General features: G+C 46.5%; 1 protein-coding gene across 1 annotated transcript in view; it reads left to right on the top strand.

Annotated features, from left to right (window-relative positions):
• The window catches only part of LOC118593805 (transmembrane epididymal protein 1A-like), an 885-nt gene extending 123 nt beyond the window's left edge, over positions 1 to 762 (top strand). The window contains exon 1 of the mRNA XM_036203381.1: positions 1 to 762. This exon is cut by the window's left edge and continues 123 nt beyond it. Coding sequence (XP_036059274.1) covers positions 1 to 762 — 762 coding nt within the window.
• The last annotated feature ends 20307 nt before the right edge of the window (positions 763 to 21069 follow it).

The following is a 21069-nucleotide window of genomic DNA, read 5'->3' as shown; positions in this document are numbered from 1 at the left end:
CCAAGGAAGCTGTGGGGACACAGGCTGTCTCGGCAGGTATCGTATGAAGCAGTGTTGAAGGTGGTTATCCCCACCTTCGGCATTATTGGTGAATATTTCTACCCCCTTGGGGTAAATCGTGTGCAGATCATAGATTGGAAGGACCCCCGGCGGCCATTTGTCTTCAAGGACAACTGGCAGCATGTAACCATGTTTGGGTTCTTTATCCTCAGCGGCGTGGTGGACATTGTGAGCCAGTCACACCTGGCGAGTTGGGGCCCGAAGCTGGAGCGCGCAGCCGAAGCACTGGCTTTCTACGTGCTGATCATGCTGATGGTAACCCACATTGAGAACAAAAGCTCCTTGGAGATCAGAGTACATCTTCTGTTAATGATACCCTCCTTCTTCCTTGCTCTGGCGCTCACTGTGGAGGTCTGGGTTCCCAACCATCCTCCAATCTGGATCCTCAAGTGTTGGCTGGGACTGGTGTTAAGCAGCTGGATGATGCAGATATGTGAGATGTATATACCTCTTACTGGACAGCCCTGGAGGGCAGATGACCCGATGGATCACGCATTCCTAACCATCTTCTTCTGCTGGCACCTGGTCTTGGCGGCCGCCCTGTTCCTTGCCATCTATGGCCTCTGCAGTCTCTGGTACAGTCACTACTCTTCCTGGACAAAGACCCCTGGTGCTAGGTACCAGCGGTGCCCTCTGGAATCCAGTGGTGAGGAACTAGAAAAACTCAAGGCAGAGGCCCTGCCACAGGATGGAGTCGTGTAGGAACAGAAGCTGTCAGGAGTGCTGTATGCACAAGCTGGGATTCACAGCATAGCTTCCCACCCCAGGACTAGCTTCTTCTCCCTAAATAAAACTTCTAGCGCCAAGGATGGCTTCTTGGTTGTCACTTTGTGCTGTCCAGGTCAGTGTCTTACCTGTTTCCTTATCTATATGGTTTCTGGTCACTTGAATACAAAGAACAAAACAGCGCTTTTCTGTAATAGCTTTGGGTAGCTTCTCATATATATAAACTTAAACTGAGCATGTCTACTGACTACTGAGAAAGGGATGCGGAACTTGGCATTGAGAAGGGGTTCAGGCAGTTTACCAAGGGTTCAAGTCAGGAATGAGAAGAGTCTGGGAGGAAATCTTAAAAGTGGTTGTAATAAGGTGATTAAAACATAATTTTAGGATCGGTGAGATGGCTCAGTGGGTAGAGGCACCTTCCACAAACCCGAGGACCTGAGATCTATCCCTGGTACCCACAGTTTAGAAGGGGAGATTTGACTCTTGAAAGCTGTCCTCTGATAAGTCTGTGGTACACACATACACAGTAAAAATAATAAGATGTAACTAAAATATTTTAGCAAATTTAAGGGCTGGGGGTATATCTCACAGGTAGAGTGTGTGCCTAGGATGCCTGGGACCTTGGATTCAATCTCCAGCCATGCAAAATCAAAAAGCAAACAAATAACTTGAAGTGCCTTGTTTTGGCTGTGATACAAAACAACTTGTTCCTACTCCTTCAGAAAGTCTGTTGTGTGTATTATGTCCTATGTGCGTGCTTCTGGGGAGAGACCGAAGAAAAAACTGAATCTTTCTTGAGAATGGGGTTGGGGAACCAATGATCTCTATGGACATCTCCAAATGAGATGCAGACACTCAACATCTGGAAGTTCAAAGAAATGGCAGGATGGGAGGAGGTGGTAGGCAGGTGTGTAGAGAAAGGATAACGGAGAAGTGGGCACCATAAAGCTGCTGCATTTATGGTCTCCATACAGCAAGGGATGCTCTTCTTGAGCATCTAGAAGCGCAGAGGTTTGCAGATTGCAGACAAGGCGGCCATTTTAAAATACCATAGGCACCCTGTGATAAGCGTCTGGAGAGCAGCAGAGGCTGCTGTGGTGTGGGGAGACTGATGCCAGCAGAGGGGCCTGTCTCCCTGGAGCAGCAGGATTCAGGCCTGTCCCCGACACCCCACGCCTTCTCTCTTGCACAGTGGGAACCAACCCAAGCCCAAGCCCCCAAAAGCCCAGAGCCTCAAAACCTGATTCTCTCTGAGACTAAGAAAACCTAAGGTTTGGGACTCCTCATGTTATACACTGTGTGCATGAGCCTGGGGGCAGCGTTCATATTATCCTTGATAATTTGTATATCCTGGATATACAAATATATTCACCAAAGTGAGGGTTAAATTTTTTTTTCTGTAAAAACTCTTCTCAAAGTTGCATAAGCTTTGTACTCTGCAGAACCCAACAGGCTTAACACAGGCATGTAGTCAGGGCGTGTCAGACAAACCTGTCTCTTCTGGATCGACAGCACATTCTTTGTAAGAGAGCAGTGTTAAAACTTGTCCATATGCAGCCTGAAAGCAAAAGTTTAGGATGTGAATTGTATTACACACACAAGTTGAGTCTCACACAAGAGTCCCTTGCTAAAGTATAATTCCCAGGTCAACTCATATAAACGAGGGACTTGGACAGTAGCTAAAGGTAACGTGCTTGCCTCGTATGCCAGGAAGCCCTGGGCTCTCGCACCACACAAACAAACAAAGGTGTTAGCAGATCCTAAGCAAGGGTTAGAAAAGGGAATTAGAGTTAAGAGAAGAGGGTCCATAGTTTACACAGATTAACTACTTGCCTCTCTGTGCTCAGGGTGGAATTTGTCTGCACATCTGGACCTTTCAGAGCACATCAGTCACCATTCTCTAAAGAAAGTGGGATGTTGAGATGGATAGACAGACAGACAACAAAGCATGTCCAAAATCTGCAGACATGACAGTCGGATGGAGACTAGGGGCAAGTTGAGGCTTCATTCTTGAGTCCCCAAATTTTGTACCAATAAAGACCACTCAGCGGGGCATTAGTCTTTTCTAGGATCTTCAGTGGCTGCACGGATGAAGCCTGTGCTCACTGTAACTGGCGATCTTGTCATTCAAATGATGTTTTAAATGTTAATCACGCCCAAAAAATACCATCGCACTAACATCTACTAGGATAATGTGACCGAACAACTGGATAATAAACCTAGCCCAGATGACATAAAATCAACTGTCACACCCAGCATATCAGAACATTACCACTCACTGGGACATGGTTTTTATTAGCTTGCAATTTTTGGAGACTTTTCAAAATAACAATACTAATTTCTTTTTAGAGGAATTTCATCATTAAGGCTCTCATTAGTGTATTAATGTACATGTAAACTGACCTGGAGTTTGGTTCCAAGCTTTATCTAGTGGGGAAGGGCTTATAGATAGGTGACAGTTACCTTTTTTGTATGTGTGGTCTCTCTCTCTCTCTCTCTCTCTCTTTTTTTTTTTTTAACTTTTTTACAATCGTTCCGCACTTTTATTGTTCACTTTCTTCACATGGCAGACACAGAACCGTCTTTTCGTGTGGCCTAGAACCATGCTGGAAGACCTCCACTGACCAGGAAACACCACTCTTGACAATACTTTCTCCTTGTTTTCCTGACAATCTGGGAAGTGTTGACGGTGACCCAGAACAATTTGCAGAGAGAGAGAGAGAGAGAGACAGAGAGACAGAGAGACAGAGAGAGACAGAGAGACAGAGAGAGACAGAGACAGAGAGAGAGAAAGCAGAAGAAAGAAAGAGAGAGTATATGTGGTTTCTCAAGGCAGGGTTTCTTTATGTAATAGCCCTGGCTGTCCTGGAACTCATTCTGTAGACCAGGCTGGCCCTGAACTCACAGAGTTTGACTGCCTCTGCCTCCTGAGTGCTGGGATTAAAGGCATGCACCTCTATGTCCAGCTGACATGCTACCTTTAAAGAAGAATAAGAATCAATGTCTGAGGGATTTTTTAAAATTATTAATGCACTGTGACACATAAATTTATTACTATACATTTTACATTTTGGACACCTTAGAAGATGTTGAAAAGTATTTTGAAACTTAAACCTAATGCCATAATCCCAAACGAATTATTGCCAAGAGGGCTAGATGGGTGGGTGACAGGGCTTTCTCATTGACAACTCAGATCATGCTTGGTGACTAAGGCAAGATAAATAATCAAGAGGCTTAGAGGCAAAGGTCCTAAAGATGAAGAAACCAAGAGTGGAAATCCAGGGTTGAGAAAGGATACCCACATTACGAAGAGATGAAAGCTCTGGGTTGGGCAACTCCAGAGTCTTTGTCCTCAGTGAGTTCTCAGAGGTCACGTTTTGGCATCCAGAAGGATAAGAAAGAAGGCGCTAAGGTTAATATGACCTTTACAGGGGAAATTGTCAGGGTTCAGCAGGATGAGAAGTAACACCCAAAGACAGCTGTAGGGATTCACACCTGCAATTCCAGAGGACCAGCAACTGAGGCCACTCTGGGCTCCGGGAGCTTCTGTTTCAAAAATAGCAAATGAAAGGAGTCAGGGAGATGACTCAGTATGCTCTGCAAGCTCAGGACCTGAGTTTGAACCCTCAGCACACAGGTAAGTAGACACGGCTGTGTAGGCTGTAACCCCAGCATGGGGCGGGGGGGGGGGGGGGGCTCAAAGGCAGCAGACCTCACTGGCCAGACAGCCAACAGGAACAGTGAGCTTCTGGCTCAGTGGGAAACCCTGTCTCAGGTCAATAATATGGAGAGTGATAGAGCAAGACACCCAGTGTTGTGCTCTGACGTCTGTATGGGCGCGTGTACGTGCACACGCACAGAGAGAGAGAGAGAGAGAGAGAGAGAGAGAGAGAGAGAGAGAGAGAGAGAGAACCGAGACCAGCTAAATTTAACGATGTACACTAGATAAAAAGTGGCTAGACAGGCAGCATTCCAGACCAAAGATGTTCCAGGATGTCCCCTGTCACCGTAGGTTGTCTTTATAGGCAGAGAATAGGAAATGACACACAGAAACAACCTGACCAGAGACTTGAGTTCAGTCAGTGAAGTGCCTGCCCTGGGAGTCTGAGAACCTCAGTTCAGAGTCTCAGCATCTGCAGAGAAGCCAGCACACATCTGTAATTCCAGAACTGAAGCGACAGAGGAGTGGATTCCTAGAGGGGAGTCCAGTCTGGGGGTCTAGTCCAGCAGCACACTTTGGGTGAAGTGAGAGACCCCGTCTCAGAAACTCATGAGTGGACAGTGAGTAAGATGCTTGGAGATTAACTTCTAGCCTTCACACGCATATCTGTAGGAACACACCCGCACAATCGCATATATATTTTATATACGTGTTACAGACATCCCACTCTGCCTCCTCCACAAGAAGGTAATAGCCTCATTGGCAGCAGTTGTATTTACTTCATATGGTCATATTTTAAACATTTTTTTTTACATTTACTTATTGGTTTGTGTGTTTGTGTTCATGCGTACCTATGTGCACACGTACACATGTGCACAAATAGGTGCCATGGTGTGCACATGAAGGACAGAGGACAGCTTTGGGGGGTTAGTTCCTGGGAGTCAGTTCTCTCTTTCCACTGTGTGGGTCCCAGGATTGAACTCAAGTCATCAGGCTTGGTGGCAGGCACTTTTACTCACTAAGCCGTATCATAGGCCCCATGCATAGGCGTAGTTGGTCAGCTTTTAGCCTCTGATTGGATGGAAGTTCGGCTGCTATGATTGGCTAAGATCAAGTTACTTGGTTACAGACTTAGAGTCAGGTTGTCACAGTTTATTTACAGATCAAATTGGGTTTGCTTTTCCTATATAGGGCGGTTATTTTAGATCAAGTTTATCATCTACCTCTGTTTAAAGGCCAAATTTATTTGGGTTTCTCAGTACCTACCTGCGACAGTTAATGTTTAATTTGACTGCATTTGGAATCCCTAAAAGGCACACACTTCAAGGCATGCCCATGAGGGTATTCCTAGAGAGATTTTAACCAAAGAGTGAAGACTTATCCTGAATGTGGTCAGCATCATCCAGTGAACTGAGGTCCTGTCCTGAATTTTAAAAAGGTGTGGGGTGGGGGGAGAAAGTGTGAACAGTAGCCTTTGTCTCTCTTTCCCAACTCTGGACAAGTGTGACCAGCCCCCTCAGGCCCCCACCAGTGCGCCCTGCCCACCAGTGCGCCCTGCCCACCACAGCGCCTTCCCCACCACGGTGCCTTCCCCACCACGGCAGACTGCTTCCTCTCCAACAGTGAGCCAAGACAAACCTTTCTTCCCTTCAGCTGCCTCTTCTGATATTTCACCACAACAATGAAAAAAGTGATGAACCCATTGCCCCACAGAGGGATCATAGGAAATAAATGAGCCTCTTCATTTACACACTTATATTTAGAAATCATGGTGCAGTGGCCAGATTCTTTACAAAAACAGAACTATGATTTGAAATCTGCAGCAACCCAACCCAGTAAGTAAGTCACCTGCTGCCCACAGAGCCAGTACCAGGAGTTAACCCACTACCCACGGTAGTTGGCACAGGAAATCAGCCTGTATCACCAGCCCAGAAAGTTAACCAGCTACCTAAGGTAGTGGGCCAGGAAGTCAACGTGCTATCTAAATTCTAGACAAGCTGTAGATGTTAGTTATTTTGGTTAATTAGTCCAGAAAGTCAAACAATAATGCCTGTACCAACTGACCCCAAATGGCAAGGGCCTGATTAATAAGACCTAACAGCTTTCCTGATTTTCACCTCATTTTCAATTGCAGACCAACCAGATAAATATACACACTGGGCAACCACATAGGATGCCATGCTTCCTGTTAGCCTGCTTCCGGGTGCCAACAGCCTCCATCAGGGCACAGTGAAGCTCCCTTTGCCCGATATTCTCACTTCTCCATGGGCCTTGCAGTCTCTTCATAAACACAGGCTGACCCGATGGTGGCTGCCTCCCTGGACAGCCTTTGCCTGTTCCCATTTGATTGCTCTCTGTTTACTGCCTCTGTCAGTTGATAGTTTGTTCCTCCAAGCAGTTGCTCAATGTTTCCTGAACACAAGTGGGGTTCCATGACAGGCCCCTAGAGTAAGGAAGTGACTCAAATGTGTGGACCCTGCCTGCAAGCTGAGTGCAGTTCAGCGGGAGGAGAGAGGTCACTCACAGTTAGCCTGAGCACAAGCTGCAAGCTGCTGGCTGACCGGTCTGGAGCTCAGAGAAGGGAGCACGCAGAGAGGAAGACCTGAGGCTCATAAGCAAGTGTATCGCTGTTAAATCCACAGAGACGGGCAGTCACCAGGAAATACCAGGCAAGGCTGCAGGCTCGGAACGGAACTCAGTCAGGCACCACCTCTACCCTGGGAGAGAAAGAGGCATCTGTGAGGCAGACCAAGAAAGAGCAACCAGAGAAGAAGCCATGACACATGACACCAACATGTCCAACAAGGTTCTCACAATGCCTTCTTTCTCACTGTCCCACCCTTCTCTTCCTCCCCCTCCCAAATAAAGATGGCGTCAGGATTAAAAAGGAGCAGCCCTCGAATGGGTGGAACTGGTTTTGCCTTTTCCTGTAGAGCTGCCCAGTTTACGGCAACAAGGTGGCTGTTGTCCCATTAGTCAGATAATAGACCAGATGACGAAAGAAAACAGAGGTGAAGTGAACATTCTCGGGACAAAGCCTTCCCACTAAGTTGCACCCAGGTCTGGCTTGCTGCCTACATCTTGGTACGGCAGGACTGAAGTTCATTCCTGGATCACAGTGAGCATTACAGTGAGCATAAGTCAGATGGAAAATAGAATCGAGGGCTGGAGAGATGGCTCAGAGGTTAAGAACACTGGCTGCTCTTCCAGAAGTCCTGAGTTCAATTCCCAGCAACCACATAGTGGCTCACAACCATCTGTAATGAGATCTGGTTCCCTCTTCTGGCCTGCAGTCATACATGCAGACAGAACACTGTATACGTAATAAATAAATCTTAAAAAAAAAAAAAAAAAGGAAAGAAAAGAAAAGAAAGAAAGAAAAAGAAAAGAAAACAGAATCGATTTCTTCTCCTTGATGGCCTGTGAAGACTACTACACACACTTCACTGTCCCCAGCCCATTAAAGCTGCACCCAGTCACCTACCTGATTCTCTTTACTGTGGGCTGCCTTCCAGTGAACCCTCTCCTTCCTTGTTACTGAAGATGTCCCACGCAAACAGATCTCTTTCCTCTCCCTGTAATTTCTGGGTGATGGAAGGCACTAATGGTGTTCTTCCTCCTTTCGGGCTGCCTGACTACCCCTGCCTAAGTCCTGATGAAACGGTCCCTGCAAACCATCTCTCTGAGGATGCAGAACTCAGAGCATCTCTGCGTGATGCAACTGCAGCCTCTCACAGTCTTGCAACTCAGACTCCAGGAGGTGAGGACTGTGGGGAAAGACAGGAAGAGACCCTTGATTTTCACTTCCTTTTTGAGGGCGTGAGGTGTTGCTTTTAATTGTCTTATCATATAAAAGAGACAGCATACCAGCAATGAGCTCCATTTCTTTTCCAATTAAATTTTTTGAGAGTCCTATGTAGCCAGGCTGGCCTCCGGGCTGGCTTATGCAATGCTGGGGAGATCAAACCCAAGGCCTTATGCATGCTAGGCGAACACTATACCAATGGAGCCACAGCCCTACCTTCTTCTTCTTAAAACAACAACAACAACAACCAAACAAAAACAAAATGAAATCACACTATGAAGTTCAGCCAGGTGAGGTGATACACTATCGTAATCTCAGCATTTAGGCTGAGGCAGGAGGATAGCAAGCTCAAGGTCAGCCCAAAAAGAAAACTTTTGCCAAGGACTTGGAACTAGCTGGTAAACACTGCAAGGACTCAGTTCTGTCAGGCTCTCCTTGGCTTTGCCCCTATGCTCCACGGTCACCCTCTTGTTAAAGAGGGCATCTGGCCTGAGAATAAATGGCTCTAGCCCAGGCCCTCCACATGGTGAGCGGCCACACAGCTGACCTCTGCCCAAACTGCCACTCCGGCCCCCTGGCAGAGGTCCTGTTCTGCTCTTAAGGTGTGAGCTGCTACCCAAGACAGGTGTGTGTTCCACCCTGCCACAGGATGGACCACACCTGTTGGTAAGTTTTGACAGGACGGCAGTTTAATTACATGAAATCTACCTTGCTTTTCCTCCTGGAGCAGCTCCAAGGGCCTGATGTCCCAACCTGCTCAGCACCTGGGAGACAGAGGATGCTCTGTGGAAGCATTCCACGATCTGCTTGAGGGCCCAAGGAGACCAGTCCCTCCTCCGCATCTTTGTGAACAAAGGTTCGCACGCCCAACTTGAGAGGAAGGAGAAAAATAAACGGGCGGATCACTGACAGCTCCAGCTCTTAGGACATGCAATAGTTAGCATCTTCTGAGCTCTCGGCAGGCGGGAAAGAACAAAGCCAGGTCCCTGCCCTTGAGGAGTTAGAGCGAAAGAATGCTTCAATGGTGAGTTGGTGAACTTACTACATCGAGTTGACACACAGTCCCAAATCTAAACTACCTCCTCCCACACACTGTTCGACGCTGAAATTCCCTGACAAATTCTCTAAGGAGCAGCAGGTTGCGTGGCAGTACAGGGTGATCGCGAACATGAAGGTCCCACAGCTGGACAGCGAAGCCTTCCTTGGCAGCTCTGTTCTTCATAAAATCACATTTTCCTTAATCCCTGGAGCTCTTCAGAATCGTGTGCTTTTACACTCCTTCCTAGCAAAGACATTTTGAAAACTAAGATGGGATGGCAGTTTAGTTACACAAAGTCACTTTTGTTCACTCACTCCGTCTAACGTTTCTGGCAGGTTGCCTGAGACACCAGATGTACAGACGGAAGCAAATGATAGGGGTATGTGAAGGCCCTAAATGGGAGCAACAAGATACACTGACCAGAAAACAGCGCTCAGCATGACCGGCAAAAGGCATCGCACCAAGAGGCTGGGATGGACTTGCAGCTGGCCCTATCTGCCGTTTGTCTTAAGCTGTAAAACAGAATCATTTTCCCTGTATTTAGTTTGTCGGCAATTTGTGGACAGTTTGGAGAGAGGGATACTCTATTTGACACTGAGCAATCACTGAAGGGGTGTATGTCTCTGTGCAAAGCCAGCAGTGATGTAGGGTTCGTTTGCAAACATAACAACCTATCACGATTTACCTACAGACAGAGGCATGATCAGGAAATATTTTATTGTTTATTTAGGGACACAGCTATAATTGAACATGATCTTTAATATTCATTGTAAGCAAAGAAGACCATGTATCATGGGGAAGTGCTGTGAGGACTTACTAGGACTAATTACAGGGTTGAAGTTTTGACAACCTTGGAGGAGACCCAGCAAAACAGTGCTTTGTATTGGGTCTGATGACAGAAGTAGATCAATGGTCGGAACATACGAGAACAAAAGTTAAATGTTGGAGGCTATTTATGTTTTCACGCCTCTAAACAAGTTTGTTTGAACCATGTGCACTTGCACGGATGTGCTTGATCGAATGTGGGTGAGAAGTCTGTGGGTAGGAAATATGTCAGGATGTATGCTCACCCCTGACTGGATGCAGATGGGGGTGGAATGGTGGTGGTGGTATGTAGGTAGGAAGTATGTCAGGATATATGCTTGCCCCGGTTGGATATAATGGGAAACCTTGTGGGGTTGCCTTTTTAAGCATCTGCAAGGAGTGACTCATAGCCACTTTCTGAATACCCAGAGATGGACTTGGTCAGAAAGTCCATCAATCTGGCCAGTATTTAATTAAAGTTTGCTTGAAATTTGGCTTTAGATTGTGGTAGTGGTCTCACTCTTGACCAGCAGGATCAACAATCTGTTACATGCAATCCAGAAGATGGAAGGACTGGGACAAGATCATAGCAACAACTTTAAACTAACAGCAGCCACTCATACTGGTCCAGACAAGGGACAGCATCATCCCTGTGGCCTGTAGACAGTGTGTCCAGATGCTGAGGAGCTCTTTGTTTTCTGGGTCTTCACCAGCATAGAGGCTTCTCTGATGGTGGCTGATCGTGAACTCTCTTATGTACAAGAAACAGGAGAGCATCGAAGCCTCCGAGTGCCCAGCCAACACTCACATGTTAGGAGCTGTCATTATCCATAGCCTAACTGATTACAGAAGAAGACATGAAATGACTGAGGATAAAACAATGTGAACTCCCATGCCGGTGATCCAGCACAGCTGTCCCAGGAGTCACATGGTTGCTTGAGTAGTCTGGACTTAAAAAACAATAATATTGGAAATTATACCTTACTAAGATACAGAAGAATGAAGATGGAGAGAGAGGTTTGGGACATGGGAGATAAAATCAATTTAAAGACATTTAATGACACACTAGGGTCATTAGCATATGATAAGAGAAAGGAAAACTGACCCTAGGGGAATCTGATATCATGCCAAGCAAATTACAGGCTACCATAAAAGGAAACTAAGATCCATGTTCTGAGCACAGCATGGGTCTTATTGCTGAGGTCATGTTGAAATTCTCTCTATATGATATAGAAAAGGGTAATGATTAAATCCCTTGGAAGTCACATCTCCTGTCACTAATTGCCAATGCTTATTCAAAGTATGCATCCAGGTAGTTGGAAGGTCCTGAAGACCATATCCAATGACCTTAAGATAGTTCATGTTTTACAAGTGGATTTACTTGGGCTTCTCAAGTCCTGCTTCTCAAGCCCGAGTCTCTAGCTGAAACAGCTGGGCAATGATCTGAATAATGTCTGGGCTGCACTGGGCTCAGGGCACCCTCTAAGTGGGCCACTGTCATCCTATCGAGGCATGCGAATTCATTTGGACAGAGAGAAGCCAGGTTGTAGAGAGCTGCGCACAGCCGCACCCATAAGATGGCGCCGGCTTCCGCCCCCACCTTCTGGATGGTGAGTGCTCTCGGGAGTAAACAACTCCATATTTGGCTTAGTCCTAGGATCTGGCTTGCTTCCGTGAACCTGGACCTATCCCCAGTGCCCACGTGGCAGGCTGGGGTTGGCCACCCAGGGACTATTTAGGTCGTGGGCGGGCTTTCCCTGGGGTCAGAAGATTGTTCAAGGTTCCTGAGTAAACTGCTCAAAGAAGAGCTCGGTGTTGCGTCTTCCTTGCTGGTCGAGGTGGTCGTAACAAGTGGTGGCCCGCACGGGGACTTCACTACTTTCAAGGAGGGCTCAGAACTTTCTGCAGTCAGGGTAAGTTCCCAGGTAAATTGGGAACCCGCGACAAAAGCAGGGCTAAAGGAAATCCCAGGCAAATTGGGAACCTGCGACAAAAGCAGGGAGGTTTTTGCTCTTCTCTGTAGACAAAGAGAGAGTGAAAGTGAAACATGAGTGAAACATTGTTTAAAAGGTTGAAAAGTTTTAGACATGGGCGCTTCTACTTCGCACCCAATTTTTTTGGCTCTTAATGAGCTGCTTAGATCTAAAGACCTACAGGTTAAGAAAAAACACAAATGCTGGAACAAGCCTATGTAGATCTGGTCAAAATGCTTGAAGGGAGGGGGCTGTTTATAGTCCCTGAAAAGGTACAAAAGGACAAAATTATTAATTATTTAGGAGCAAAGGTTAATGAGAGATGTATCATCCCTCAGAAGGTGGAATTGAGAAAAGATAATTTACGAACCCTAAATGATTTTCAAAAATTGTTAGGAGGTATAAATTGGATTAGATGTTATTTAAAGTTACCAAATTATGACTTAAAGCCTCTTTACAACATCTTAAATGGGGATTCTGCATTAGATTCTCCGAGACAATTAACCGAGGAGGCACAGAAGGCTTTACAAAAGGTGGAAGAGAGGTTACAGGGTGCCTTCTTACAGAGGTTACAAGAAGGTAAAGACATTATCTTGTGCATCCTTCCTACCTATTACCAGCCCACCAGGTTGTTATGGCAGGATGGGCCATTATTCTGGATTTATTCCAAGATTTCGCCAACTAAATCCATTGAACATTACCCTACTGCTGTGGCAAACCTTGCCATGATTGGAATCCAACAATGCCTACATGTATTTTGGGGTCGCTCCAGTTACCATTATAGTGCCTTATACCAGTCATCAAGTTCAAACATTGTGTGCTACAATAGATGATTGGGCCATTTTGCAAAGTAGCTTTACTGGATGCATGGATAACCATTACCCCAAACACCCACTATTAGGGTTCTTAAAGGAACAACCGGTTGATATTCCCTAGGATAACATCATCGCAGCCCATCCCTAATGCCCTAAATGTGTTTACAGATGGATCTAAGACTGGATGTGGCGTATACATGATAGATACACAAGAGCCTGTACAACACCAATTTCAACCTGGCTCCCCTCTCAGATTGTAGATATCTGACTCTGCCTACGTTATTAATGCCCTCAAAATTTTGGAAGTAGCTGGACCTGTTAAAAGCTCCAGTCTGGTCTACATTTTGTTTCAACAACTGCAACAGTTGATTTGGCATAGGAAGTCCTGTTTTTATCCCCAACATATTAGAGCTCATACAGGCCTGCTAGGGCCCCTGAGCAAAAGTAATGATATAGTAGATCAATGGACTCAAAAGGAATGGATATTCATTAGCTCTGCCTTAGACAAAGCCAGAACCTTTCATGAAACATTTCACGTCAATACAAAAACGCTACAACAAAAGTTTCAACTTTCTGGAGCTGATGCTCGACAAGTGATTCTAGATTGCCCTCAATGTGTAGTTCATCAACATCCGCCCAGTATTGGGGTAAATCCCCAGGGTCTACTCCCGCTTAAGGTTTGGCAAATGGATGTGACACACATTTCTGAATTTGGACACATAAAATATGTGCACGTGTCTGTGGATACCTGCTCAGGCGTCATGCACACCACACCTTTGACTGGGGAAAAGGCACGCAATGTTATTGCCCATTGTTTGGAGGCCTGGGTGGCCTGGGGAAAACCTCATCAACTTAAGACTGACAATGGACCTGCTTACACGGGACAACAGTTTGCCTCGTTTTGTCATCAGATGGAGGTGCAATTTGTACATGGTTTGCCCTACAATCCCCAAGGTCAAGGCATTGTGGAACGTGCTCACTGCACATTAAAAGAATGCCTGCAAAAACAAAAAGGGGGAATAGGCTGCGGCCATACCCCAAAGGAAAGACTTTCTCTTGCTTTATTTACCATCAATTTTTTTAATTTGGATGCTCAGGGCCATTCCGCAGTGGATAGGCATCATGAGTCTCATAGTACAGCTAAAGGAATGGTAAAATGGAAAGATGTGTTGACAGGGCTCTGGCGCGGGCCTGATCCTGGCACGAGGTTCTGTTTGTGTTTTCCCTCAGGATCAACAAGATCTGGTGTGGGTGCCCGAACGCCTCACTAGAAGAGTCCAGTATGGGGAAATCCACAATGTTCGAAATGATGATCCTCCTGCTCTTCATCGTGACAATGCAGCCGGGAATGCTGGAAAAAAGATGGGGGATACTGTCCGTGTTCCCGAGACCGATGCCAGTTCGCCATGATGCCAAGTTGTTTCCACGGTTATTTAGCATTGTAATTGGACCGGAGAGTTTGACAACCTGATGGAACAGCTGAGGGTGGCTGTTGTCACAGTGAACTTGACCCGGGTGGATGCTGGATTGGCCGAGGGATTGTCTTTGTGGATCTCTAATGCCATGAATCATGTCAAGGAGTGGGCGGATCTGGGAGCCTTGACGGGCCTTCTGGTGTTGGTCTCCTTAGTTTGTCTGTGGTGTATTTAACGGATTAAGGTTTCAAAGCATCGCAATGCAGCCATGATCATTCAGGCCTTTACAGCTGTTGACGGTCCCCCCAGGCATGGCTAGCCACCATGAAGTACTAAGTTCCTTAGCACAGGATGCAAGGCTTGAGCACTGCACTTGGGGTCCATTGCACATTGGATCCTAAGGAGAGCATACCTGATTGCATGTGGGTAGATACCTCAAGCCCCACCTCTGTGAAAAGGGTATCGGACGGGTCTGACGCTCCTCGGGTGGCTGACACCTAAGTGAGAGTCAGTACATTGTTCCTGATTCGTTCTTACAGAGATCAGGCCTCTACTCTTACCTGTTGCTATAATAAAAAAGGGGGAACTGTAGAGAGCTGCACACAGCCGCACCCATAAGATGGCGCCGGCTTCTGCCCCCACCTTCTGGATGGTGAGTGCTCTCGGGAGTAAACAACTCCATATTTGGCTTGGTCCTAGGATCTGGCTTGCTTCCGTGAACCTGGACCTATCCGCAGTGCCCACATGGCAGGCTGGGGTTGGCCACCCAGGGACTATTTAGGTCGTGGGCGGGCTTTCCCTGGGGTCAGAAGATTGTTCAAGGTTCCTGAGTAAACTGCTGAAAGAAGAGCTCGGTGTTGCGTCTTCCTTGCTGGTAGAGGCGGTTCGAACAACAGGTACCTGTGTGGGTGTCCCTGGTTGCTCTGGAAGCTTTGGACTGAGCAGAATGCCAGCAACACTGCTGTAGGTATGGGGCAGGGAGAACAGGCCTAGAAGAAGCTGGATTGAGCTTGCTTACCTGAGTGTATCGTTTTGACAACATGTTTTGGCGTTCCTTCTTATTGGGGTAGTACAGACCTACCTCCTGAACATCAGGATTTCATTTGTGTTTGGTGTTTGTTTATTAACCATACATTCGACACAACTCCGTTTTGAACAGTGTTTGTCTTATTGTGGTCCTCTATGTCATATGTCTCATCAAGAAGAGAATAGGGACTAGATGAAACTGTAAACTAAGAGAAGAGCAGATGGCAAATTAGGCCCTCAAAGTGGGAATGCTCCCATGGTGCCAGAGTAACAGTGAAAACTTCAAGCAACAGCAAAGAATGCTCTCCCTTCAAAAGAAGGGTAACCCGCACTTTTCACAAAATGTCTTTCTTTGCATTGTGAAAACCAGGTGTTTTTTGCTTTTGTTTTTGAGACAGTCTCTGTAAGTACTTCTGGCTGTCCTGGAACTCCCTCTGTAGACCAGGCTGGTCTGGAACTCCCAGAGATCCACCCACCTCTGCCTGGGAGTGCTGGGATTAAAGATGTGATGCCACACCTAGCCTCAATGTTAACTTTTTAGTGATCTAAAAACCCAGGTTGCCAACAAATGATACTTGGGACTCCATCTCCGGAGCCCTGTAACAACGCTGGGGAAGGAATTCCTCTTTTAATAGACTGAGTTTTCACAGACTTCCCAAGCCTTTGTATGCGTTGATAACAGTGTTGAAAGTAAGTTTCCACTGTGGCTTTCCCTCCTCACTTCACTTTCCCCATTCAGAGCCTCTCTCCCACTGCTCTCCCTGGAGAATCACCGCCGACTGAGCTGCTGAGTGAGCTGCTGAGTGAGCTGCTGACATGCCATGGTTCTAGAACAACATCATCAGAATTCAACACAATAAAGATTATTCCATTAATTTTTGTTAGTCATGCTAATAACCTCTCGTTCCTGGTACTTTGAGTTTTTTCCTACAATATTAGTTTATCACCAAATTTACAGTCTTTGGGCCTGTCTCTCTTCTGAGACAAACAAATTTTTTTTAAAAAATCACACTTTGTAGAGTGTCCTAAGGTCTACCGTCTTCTGCTGCACCTTGTTTCCTGAAGTGAAAATGTGTGGCTTGTTATCTTACACGTTTGGTTGGAACCTCCAGCTCACCCCTGCATGATTCAGAAAGCCCCAGTCCTGTCTCTCTCTCCAAGTCCCACCCTCTCAGAGAGTCTCCAAACAAAGGAAAGGAGCTTCCTCCCTTGAAGTTGCCAGCCTCCCAAGTCCCCGCCTAAATCGGTCAGCTTTTGACCATAGTGGGGCAGGAACCCAGCTTGTAGTCAACAGGTAGGTCATCACAGCTCACCTACAACCTATAAAGTCTCCCTGCTTTTGTCTGTGGGCATGGCTTCTTTGGCCTCGATCTCTGGGACTTGGGAACTCAACTGGGAGTTGCTTTGCTCAATATACTTGTTGTTAGACTTTTAAAATGCACCTTGATCGGCTTACTGCATGGGTGGAGAAACCTGTGGGGGGCGGGGCGGGGGGCAGAAAACCTATTACAACAGCCTCCAGCATCCCAGGAAGTTATCCTGAGCAAGTGGGGCTTATGAGCTAGAAGCATTTTTGTTTTATAGATCTCTGTAGCTCTCTGTTCTGTTTGTTTTTGTAGCCCTGACTGTCTTGGAACTTGCTGTGAGGTGGACCTCAGACATCTGGGATTTGGGGATTAAGGGTGAGCCACCACTGCCTGACCTCTTGAGCACAGTAATTTAAACTTAAAAGATAATTTTAGCCCTCACAGTATGTTGCTCCTATTTTGGTCTCATAAAAATAAAGAAACCTAAAAAAAAACAAAACCCAACATTTTAATTTGGTTCTTACCAGACTTTGCAAACTAATAAGCTCTTTTGTAAACTGAATTTGTTCTAGGTTCAAATAATCATTTGATCATAGGCATGTGCTACAAAATGCAGCACACACGTGATTTTTACCTAGGAATTCTAGGTTCAATTATATTATACTTGAGAATCAGATTTGCACAGACAGGTTTTTTTGGTTTTGTTTTGTTCTTGTTGTTTTTGTTGTTTCCTCTGTGTTTGAAAGTCTTGAAGGTAGCTAGAAGTGATGCCATATACCTATGATCCTATCACGTAGGAGGCTGGGACAGGAGAATCTCAGCTTGGAGGTCAACACGGGCACAACAGAGTCTTTAAAAACCTAAGTGGACAAAACAGAATTTTGAAGGATGCCAAAGAATTTTTTGCTGTTCAGATCTGGCCCTGAAAAATGCCTGTCTTTATGAGTCAAATCAGAGTCAGACATGGTCCCAAAATGTTGCACAAAGCAGATCGCCTGCAGAGAGCAGCCAGTCTATGGCGGTATACTCATATCTCAGGCTAACAATCCTAGTTTTACCAGATTTACTTAAAAACAGATTCACACAAACAGGAGCAGGGCTGTTTTAAGATATTAATGAGACAGACTCTTGCTTTGAGAGGCTCTGTTATACGAAGCATATTAAAGCACACCTTCATTCCACAGAAAATATAGCAGTGGGCAGACTTGCCATGTGCCAGGTACTATTGATTCTGAGTATCAATTGCAACAATGTTCTGCAGTGGGAACTATGAATATTCACTTTACAAATGAGAAAATGGGCACAAAGTATTGTATAGAAAACAGCAATGGTCACTCCCAAATGAGGCGGACACATAAATCCCCTTTGGAGCTGGGCAGTGGTGGTATATGCCTGTAATCCCAGCACTGGGGAGGCAGAGGCAGATGGATCTCTGTGAGTTCGAGGCCAGCCTGGTCTAAAGCATGAGATCCAGGACAGGCACAAAGCTACACAGAGAAACCCTGCCTCAAAAAACCAAATAATAATAATAATAATAATAATAATAATAATAATAATAAATAAGTTCCCTTTGGGAAATGAGGTGACTGTAATGAAAGGGCCTAGCAGCCACAGGCTGAGCATTTGGCAGAAACAACACAGTTTGTGGAGATGTGAGCATGATGTGGCTTTAATAAGAAAGAGGGCCTTCCCTTCACAGTCTGGAGGAACTTCATTAAGAGTAGGAATGGGGGTGTGAAGAGGGGGGCACTATGAGAGGGCTGACTTGTTACAACCTCTCAACTGTGGTAGGAGGTTTACACTAGAGATTTAGTGCAGCAGAGCAGGCTTGACAAAGAACACAGAGGAGCCAGGCACCACACGTCAAGAACTACCAAGTCACAACACAGACCACTTTGTCCCAGAGGGGACTGCAAGGAGGCATCACCTAATTTAGGCTATGGGATCTCACCTAAGGGTGCAGGCCAGTGTCCAAACAGACAGATACAGCGACTTGCCTAAAATCACACCACAGAGAGTCAAAATACAAAGCCTAACAGTAATTACTACAGCACCTGTGAGTCAGCTGAGGAGCAAATGACTTTTTACTTCTTTGTAAATTTCAGTTGTGTTATTGTTTAGTGTTCTCAGCCAACCATTTAATTTAGGATCTCAAACATTATAATAAAACTTATGGTATATTGCTGTGATCCCTGCACTTGAAAGGCCGAGGCAGGAGGATGACTCCAAGGACAGCCTAGGCTATCTGGTGAGATCTCATCCCCAAACCAAGATGAGTACCAAGCCTGTTACCTGTTACCTACAGCACCATTACTTGGGATTCTCCTATAGGATTCTGGGCACGTCCTCCATGCTCCATGCTATCATCTCTGTTTACAGACAGGGAAACTGGTGCCAGCTGATTGGGTACAGGACTCATCTAGTGTTCTGTGTGTGGGAAAGAGAAATTTCATTCTTGTCTTTATGCTCCTAATGGGCTCAGTTCTGCCATTTGGGTCTTCCTGTCTTCACCTGACACTGTTCTCCCAGGGACAGGAGCCCAGCAGGCTTCCACTGGCCCTGCTGCCGGTTCCCCTGAAGCAGGAGCCCAGAGACATGGGTTCCTCTCTAGAGTGGCTCAGCCTGTTCCAGAACCGGATTAAGGCTTCAGATTCTTGTGTAATTCTTGTGAATTACAGCCAACTTCAGAGAGCCATGTTGGCTTGGGAACTCCAGGGCAGATCCTTCAGTGTTAGGCCTCGTCAGTCCCTTGAACCACCTTTTCTTCCCCTAAATTATGTTCTCTGACAACCTCGGGGCCATGACTGGCCGAACTGCCCCCTTCATCCCAATTGCCTGGACCCCAGAGGGCCTGGGGCATGAAGGGTGGACGTTGCTAATGGCTTTTCTCACTTCAGATCTTCTCAGAGAATGCGGGGTAGGGGGACCCATATTATTGGGCATATGATAGAGAAAAGTAAAATGTATGGGGGGGTAACATAAAAAGCAAGAGGAAAACACTTGTTCTTGCTGTTATGATGTGGTGTGTGGAGGCCTCGGTGGGTTGGGCCAAGGTTCCCCAGTGGGTGAGGAAGATACGTCATGCCCACGCGGCTGGCTGCAGTATGGAGTGTGGAAAGTTACTCACACCATGCAGACTCACATCCACGTGGAGGGCGGGGGAGGTGCTCCCTACCTCTGGTGTGGCGGGACAAATGGGGAGGAGTTTTTTCTTAAAGGGGACTTTACATAAGATTACATCAGGACACTGGGCGGGCCCCCTAGGGGCGATTCCAATACTAACACTCTCCTCTCTGGTCCTCAAACCCTTAGGTTCCATGCAGTCTACCAGGATCCTTCTTGTACCATAAAGTTCCCGAAATCACTTGCGCAGCCCCTTGGCGTTGGTGATGAAGGACTAGCTCACCAGCCCATGTCCCAGCGGCCCCCTCCTACCCCACCGACACTGAAGTGAGCTGCCCGAGGGCCTGTCACAAATCATCTCATGATTACCTGTCCCAGGAGTCTTACCTGGGAGTCACTCACTTATAAAACAAAGCTTTGATGTGTGTGCCCGCCTCATGGCCCCTCCAGTCTGGCCCGAGGCCCTCCCCAGTTTCTGTAAGGCGAGCCCATTGTGCATCATCAGCCCACTATGTTCCTGCCAAGCGCTGTTTGCTGAGTGCTGGGCCTCCATTCCACATCCTCGCTTTGCCATCTCCATATTCAGAACTGACACAGACTGTGTAAGTCTGCCCGGTGCCACCTCCCCATGGTCCAGAGGTCTCTGGGCCTGCACAGTGAAGAACCAGACAGCAGGAACATGGCAGTGCTCACAAGCCTGCACCGTGGGTAACAGGTGTGTAGATGATGTATCTTCATAGGAAACAGTTGAGCAATTGTGTGTGTGTGTGTGTGTGTGTGTGTGTGTGTGTGTGTGTGTGTGTGTGTTCTGGTCCTACTCCTTCTATGAATGGATCTCACATACATAATGGTGAACAAAAGAAACAAGACACCAAGAGTAGATATTGCAGAAATCCCTGTACATGAAGGGCCAAGGCAGGGAAGCTGTGGTGCGGACAGTCAGGCTGCCAGCAGGCTGTACTGACTGGAGAAGGGAGGGTAGCTTCGGTGTAGCTCTAAGGTGCTGTCTTGAGCTAGGCGCCGGTCACATGGATTGATGAACAAGTTTCAAGCTGTGCCTGTAATATTAAGTGAAGTTCATTGCATATTAAATTATACATCAATTAAAAAGAACAACAATATAATCTGTCAGGAGTGGTTCCCCATACACTTGTAATCGTCACACTTGACAGAATAGACAGGAAGGTTGAAAGTTCAAGGGCAGCCTGAGCTACTTGTCTCAAACACACACACACACACACACACACACACACACACACACACACACACACATTTGATAGGCCCCCCTCCTTCCCCGAGGTACTCCCTAGATGAT

This window comes from Onychomys torridus, chromosome 12 (assembly GCF_903995425.1).
Source record: "Onychomys torridus chromosome 12, mOncTor1.1, whole genome shotgun sequence".
In the NCBI taxonomy this organism is placed as follows: Eukaryota; Metazoa; Chordata; class Mammalia; order Rodentia; family Cricetidae; genus Onychomys; species Onychomys torridus.
The sequence above is the reverse complement of the archived record's forward strand: the minus strand, read 5'-3'. Positions and strand labels throughout refer to the sequence as shown.